This window comes from Neopelma chrysocephalum, unplaced genomic scaffold (assembly GCF_003984885.1).
Source record: "Neopelma chrysocephalum unplaced genomic scaffold, ASM398488v2 Primary Assembly neopelma1_289, whole genome shotgun sequence".
Classification (NCBI taxonomy): Eukaryota; Metazoa; Chordata; class Aves; order Passeriformes; family Pipridae; genus Neopelma; species Neopelma chrysocephalum.
In genome coordinates, this window is record NW_020897951.1 from 49365 (window position 1) to 55927 (window position 6563).

The 6563-nt window shown below is 67.5% G+C and overlaps 1 protein-coding gene across 3 annotated transcripts in view; it reads right to left on the reverse strand.

The window, feature by feature from the left end:
- NCAN (neurocan) overlaps nt 1-6524 on the reverse strand; it is a 20086-nt gene extending 13562 nt beyond the window's left edge. For all 3 annotated transcript variants that reach the window (XR_003537494.1, XM_027704809.1, XM_027704811.1), the window contains exons 1-2: nt 6409-6524; nt 302-381 (exon numbers count right to left, since the gene is read on the reverse strand). Coding sequence is in view for 2 of the 3 variants with exons in the window: in XM_027704809.1 (XP_027560610.1) it covers nt 302-374 (73 nt within the window). In the remaining variant the exon portion in view is untranslated. The remainder of the gene's footprint in view (nt 1-301; nt 382-6408) is intronic.
- Nucleotides 6525-6563: the final 39 nt, after the last annotated feature.

Consider the following 6563-nt stretch of genomic DNA (forward strand, 5'->3'; position numbering starts at 1 on the left):
ACGCTGCAGGGACAGGGGGGGACACGGGCTGTCGTGGCTGGAGCCACGGCAAATCCCCGGGGGGCTCAGCCCCGCGGCCGGGGGGGGCCGCCAGCGGGATTAAGGATTTAAGGTCTCGCCTGTGGGGATCCCAGCACGGGGTGGGGGGGATTCACAGGCGCCTGGGGGGCTTCTCCCTCCCTAATCCCGCAGGCCGGGCCCTCCCCGGGTCATTATGCGCCCTCACGGTTTAACAATGGCTGTGAGTTCATTATTTCCTGCTGTTTGCCCGCAGCGATCCCTCAGCCCCGGCAGCACTTACCCAGCACGGCGAGGGGGAGCAGGGAGAGCCCGAGCAGGACCCAGCAGCCGGCATCCCCCATCCCATGGACCATCCTTGACCTGCAACGACAGCGGGGGGGGGGGGTGGGAGGCCGTCCCTCGCCCGCTCCCGGCTCGGCGGGCGATGCCATCGGGCCATGAATGGCCGCGGGGACACTCCGGGAGCCGCGGGAGGGGCAGGATTAGCCCCTCTCAGCAGGGTCCCTCTCAGCAGGGTGCTGTAAGCCCGGAGAGAGTTCGATTTCTCGATTTCACTCTTGGAATGAGGTCGGGATGAGGGATGGGGTCCCTGTGTGTCCCTGCCATCAGTGCCACCCGCGGTGACATCTCTGTGGGTGCCTGGAGGTGGGACACGTGTGCCCGTGGTGGGCAAGCCTGGGGGTCCTGCAGCCCCCCAGCCCTGTGCTGGGTGCAACCGTCAGCAGGTGCCCACCACCACCATCACCACAAATCCCACCACCACCATCACCCAGCTCCCACTATCACCATGACTCCCACCACCACCATCGACGGGCACGGAAACGACCATTGCCCAGCTCCCACCACCATCACCCAGTTCCCACTATCACCATCACCCAGATCTCCCCATCCCCCAGATCTTGTCACCACCATCACCAAGATCTTACCATCACCATCACCCAGATCTCGCCACCACCATCACCCAGATCTCCCCATCACCATCACCCAGATCTCCCCATCACCACCATCACCTGGTTCCCTGCCCATCACAGCCGTGCTTGGGCTTTGTTTGGCACCAAACCAGCTGAGCAGAGGCAGCAGGGACACAACCAGCACCCCCAAATCCCAAATGGGGCCACACTGGAGTTGGCACCACTCAGCCACGAGCTTAAACCACACCCCGGGTCCCCCCTGCACCAGCAGATCCACCGTGGGGTTTGCTGGTCCCCCCCAGCTCCAACATCGACCCCTGCCCAGTCTCAGACAGCAATTTGGGGAGCACTCGGCCTTTGGGGGGGCACCAGGAGCCCCCCATCCCTCTCCCAGCTGCCCAGAACTGAGTCTCTGCCTCTTCCCACCGGTTCCCCCATCCCTGATGCTCCATTTCCCAGCCCTTGATTTCCCATTCTGTCCCTTCTGTGCTTTTATGGGACAGAAATAGAAAGAAAGAGCAAAACGACGAGAAAAAAGGAGAGACACCCCCCCCTCCGTGTTCGGCGCTGGCAAAGGGCCTTTTTGGGGACGCAAAACCGGGTTTTATCTTATTTCCTCTAAAGAAGAAAGCGTTGGCAGCCCCTTCCCTCCCCCGGCAGCTCCGCGGGGCGTTCTGCCCCCAAAGCCAACTGCTGGGAGAAGAGGAGGAGGTGACCTGACCCCGGCCATGGAGGGGAATTCCCGGGGCGCGGAGCCGGGAGTGGGCTGTGCCACATCTCCCGGGAGATGAACATTCCCAGAGCATCCCCGAGGCTGCTCCAGGGCACCCGCAGCAGCTCCTTCATCCCTGCTCCAGGAGGGAAATCCCTCCATCTCTCATCCTCGGCAGCGCCAAAGTTTTCCCAGTTTTCCCGCTACAGGGGGAAAAAAAAAACCCGAATTGCTTGGCAGGGCCGGGCTCGGGAGGTTCCAGCTCCTCCCATTGAAATGCTAATCCTGACTTTCCGGGATGTCCAGGAGCCCTCCCAGTACAAACCATCAGCGCCCTGTCCCTCGCCCAGACACCGCCCGGGACCTGCTGGGCGACGGCGGGGGCGGGACGGGGACGGTGGGTGACGGAAGGTGCGAGAAGGGAACACTCAGGACACTCAGCTCCAGGGAAAAAGGGAGCCCCGGGCTGTGCTCGCGCTCGTCCCAGGGCTTCAAACAACCCTTTTAGGTCTTTTCACTTTTTTGAAAGACTTTTCGCCCTTTTCACCCGTTTTCTTTTCCTCATCCCTTGATGCTCCCCCTCTGCGGCTTCCAAGCAACTTTTCCCACCGAAAGGCAGGACAAGGCAGTTTCCCAAGCGGGACAACAGCGGTTGGATCTCACTCCTTGCCATCTACCTACAGCATCCCTGAGACCTTCCTCTTCTCCATCCTCCTCCTCCCTGGCCCGCGGAGCTCCCAGCGGAGCATCCCCCGTTCCCAGCGAGCCCCGGGGGCCACCAGCCCCATCCCTGTGGCCGGTGCCAGGCGGGGATGGTGGGATGGAGCAGGGAGAGACCTCGCAGAGCCGCGTTCACACGAGGAGTACAAATCCTCCTCCGGGCTCTCTCGGCTGTTTACTCAGAGCCGGGTCCTCGCTGAGCAAACACCCGGCGTTTATTTAAATGTTAAACACCGGAGTTTGCTCTTTGGGTTTCCAATCACCACCCGGGCGGCTGTGGAGCCGGGATGGAGGGAAGGGACGGTCCTGGACGTGGGGAGTGGGTGCTGCTGGGGGCTCTGGGCCGGGGGGGGTCACAGGGCTGCGCGGCTCCAGCTGCACCGGCGCCTTCCCTGACATCAGCAGTTCTGCGGGATTTGCTTTCGCAGCAGGGAAGGAGCCGCGGCGGGAAGGGCCGGCCCTGCCCCCGGCACCCGCTGCCTCCTCGGGGTGACCTGACCACGAGTGAGGGGGTCCCGGGCGCCCCTCACGCCAGAGACAGGGCACATGGCCCCTGCCACCGCCTCGGGGACACCCGGCTGGCACCTCCGCCCCTGGCATGTGCAGGGAGCACATTCCCAGTGTCCCCGCCACGTTCCGTCCCCATCCCAGCCCCTCGCTGGATCCCCCCCGGCCGCCGCCTCTGCCGAGCCCGGCGATGTGCTGAGCCAGCAAAAAGTTTATCCCAAGGTCAGGACAAGTGACACGATGGGCTCCACTCCCCGCCGGGGCCGGAGCCACCACACGCGGTGTCCCCGCACGGGGACCCCCTTTCTCCCCCTCCCCGTCATTGTCCTCAGCCCCTCCCAGCCCCGGCGCCTCGTTAATTATTGAGACCGTCTCCGTCCCACCTCCCTTGGATCCACTAACCCGCGATCCAGCTCCCGCAGCGCCGGGGGTGGCACGGCCGCATCCCGACCCCGCGGTGCCACCGGGATCAGCGCCGGCTGGATCCGGGATGCCCAGCGCGGGCAGCAGCGGCTCAGCACCACCAGAGCCAAGGAGCAGCATCGGCCCCATCCCGCTGGGGCGGGATCCAGCGGGGATCCCCCATGGAAGGAGCCCCGGGCTTGGCCGTGAGGGCATCACCGCGCCGTGCCCGGCAGTGACAGCGAGGCGACAAGGTGACAAGATGAGGAGGGTGGCAGGGGGGTGGCCAGGCGGGGAGGGTGGCAGTGCCACCGCGAGCACACGAGGGGCTGAATTTCGCAGCGGGGGTCTCTCTCTCCGCAGTCAGGGCCATGTCACGGTGACGTCCCCGGTGCCACGTGGCCGGGCCCCCTCGGGGACAAGGAGCGTGTCCCTGTCCCTCAGCGTCCCGGCCCGACCGGGGGAACGGCAGGCGAGAGAAATTTAAAATAACGCCGGTGTAAACCGCTCCCCCCCCACACACACACGGGTGAACATTTTCACATCTGTCACTAGCTGTCACCTCATGAATAATTCATATTTCTCATGAATATGCAAAGCCGGGACTGATGATTAGCTTGAGCTGAAACATAGCTTAATTCCACACAGGCCGGTGGGCGCCGGGACCACCCGGACAGTTTCGGGGTCACCTCTGTCCCCAACCCTCCCCGAGCCATGGGCTGGGCTGGGGGCGGCTGAGGAGCCCGGGGTCTCCACGGAGCAGAGGGGACATTTGGGACGGTGGTGGGAACACGAGATTGGGACGGGTGGGAGGGGAGACGATGCACTGCCCACCCACCCAGGCAGCCGGGACGCAGCTGGACATGGGTGCGCCCCACCCTGGGGATGCCCCAGCCCTGGGGGTGCCCTCAACTTCCCCCCGGCCAGGACGGAGACCCCGTGACCTCCGCTGTCCCCACGGGTCACTCCAGTCCCCGGTGCCACCGGCGCACACGCAGCACTTCGGTGCCCACCCACCCGGCGTGTCCCCCCCACCGCAGACACCCCGCGGGGCTGACCCCGCACCCCCCGCCCCCAACCCCGCCGGGGCCACCACCAGCCCCCCCCGCGGCACCCACCTCCTCCCTCCCGGCGGTGCCCCCGCCGCCCCGGCGGGGAGGGGGTGTCCGCCGAGGGGTCCCCCCCGGGGGCTGCGCGGCCGCGGCAGGAGCCCGGCGGCGGCGGGGCCGGCTCCGCGCCTCCCCTCCTCTCCGCACACAACAAAGGAATTCTGCAAACCTCGCCCCCATCACACCCCGAAGGAAAGGTGTCCCCCCCCCCCCCCCCCCCCCAAGCCTGCCAGAATAAATTAGCACCTCGGCAAACTGTGATCCCGTCCAATATGGGCCCTTTGCTGGGTGCGATTTTTATTAGGCAGACAGTCTGCAGCCTTTATTTTGGAATTTGCTCCTCTTTTTGTTTTTTTTTTTTTTTTTTTTGGTTTGGCTTTTGTTTGGTTTTTTTTTTCCACTCTTTTATTCTTTCTGCCCCCCTTTCTCGTCTCTCCCCGGGAAGCCGAGAGCCCAGCGGGAGCCGCGAAGCCGGCGCAGCATCCTCGGCTCTATCCCTGGGGAGGGTTCGGCCACCCCCTGAGTGGCTCTGAACGCGGCGCCGGTGCCTGGCACCAAGAAACGGGCAGGAGACCCCCGGGCCAGGCCTCTGGCACCGTCCCTCCCACTACCGCCGGTGTTTGGCTTTGCCGAGCCCCTCACCGGGATCCGCGCCCGCCTCCGTCCGTCCCGGCCTATCCACGCGGGTGTGGGACACGCGGGTGGGGCTCATCCTGCCCGCGGTGCTCAGCACCCGGCACTCTGCCAGCCCTGGCAGCGCCCTGGCAGCCTGGGGGCACCCCGGGACAGGGAACTTCCCGGCTCCCGACCTGCCAGGGAGCCACCGGCAGCACTGACAGGGATGGCAGAGGCACACCCGGCTCTGGCACCGCAGCGGGGTGACACCCCGGGGGCACCCACCCGCCAGCACCCACCGCTCTCCTGCCACCCCTCACCCCCTGACCCTGCCCATGTCTCACTGCCAGCCCCTGGGGGTCCCAGGGCATGGTGTCCCCCAGACTGTCCCCGAGCTGGAGCCCCCCAGCCCTTCTCGGCCCCAATCCCGGTGTCCCCAGCCCCCCATAGCCCTGGCCCCTGCAGTGTCCACCTGTCCTGATGTCCCCCAGTGTCCCCCTGTCCTGCTGTGCCCACAACCCCGGTGGCCACACCCCCACTGTCCACCTGTCCCTGTGCCCCCAACCCCACTCCTGATCCCCCCAGTGTCCCCTCCAGCCCCACCGTTCCCAACCCCTGCACCCCTGAGAGCCCCCTACGCCCTCAGTGACAGCATCTCCCCCGCCCCAGGGCCACCATCCCTCATCCCTTCCCACCCTGGTATTCACTGTGTCCCCCCGCACCGAGCCCCGAGTGTCCCCCAGCTCCCGCATTCCCACGGCGTCCCCAGCCTGGATTCATCCCGCTCCTGCCACAGCGGTGCCGGTGTCACCGTCCCCATCCCCGGCACCGGGACCCGCGTGCTCCCCCCCCCACCCCCGCATCCCCCCCGCGCCCCCGGCCCCGATCCGTCCCTCTCCCGCCGCCGTGGTGCCGCTGACAATGCCGGTGTCACCGTCCCCATCCCCGCTCCCGCAGCGCTGCCGGTGCCGGTGTCCCCGTCCCCCATCCCCGGCGCCGGGCCCCGCATTCCTGCAGCCTCCGCAACCCCCACGGCGTCCCCAGCCCGGATCCAGCCCGGATCCAGCCCGGATCCATCCCCTCTCCTGCCGTAGCGGTGCCGCTGTCACCATCCCCACATCCCCACATCCCCGGGCCCCGCGTCCCCGCCATCCCCCGCATCCCCGCCGTGCCCGCAGCCCTCCCGCAGCCCTCCCGCTCCTGCCGCGGCGGTGCCGGTACCGGTGTCGGTGTCACCGTCCCCTTCTCCGGGCCCCGCGTTCCCCGAGCCCCCTTCCCCCGCGTTCCCCCCCCCCCCCGCCCGCCTCCGTCCCGCTGCCGCCGCCGCGGTGCCGGTGCCGGTGTCCCCCCATCCCCGGCGCCGTCCCCGCAGCGGGGGCGGTGCCGGTGGCGGTGCCGGTCCCGCACGTACCTGCTCCGCGCTCAGGGCGCGCCGGGACTCATCGCCGCCGGTGGAGCCGAACAACCCCGCCGGCAACCGGGGGCTTAAAAGCGGGGCTCGGGGAGGGGGGCGGCGGGCCGGGCTCCCCCCCGGAGGAGGGGGCCGAGCCGGGCCGGGCCGGGCCA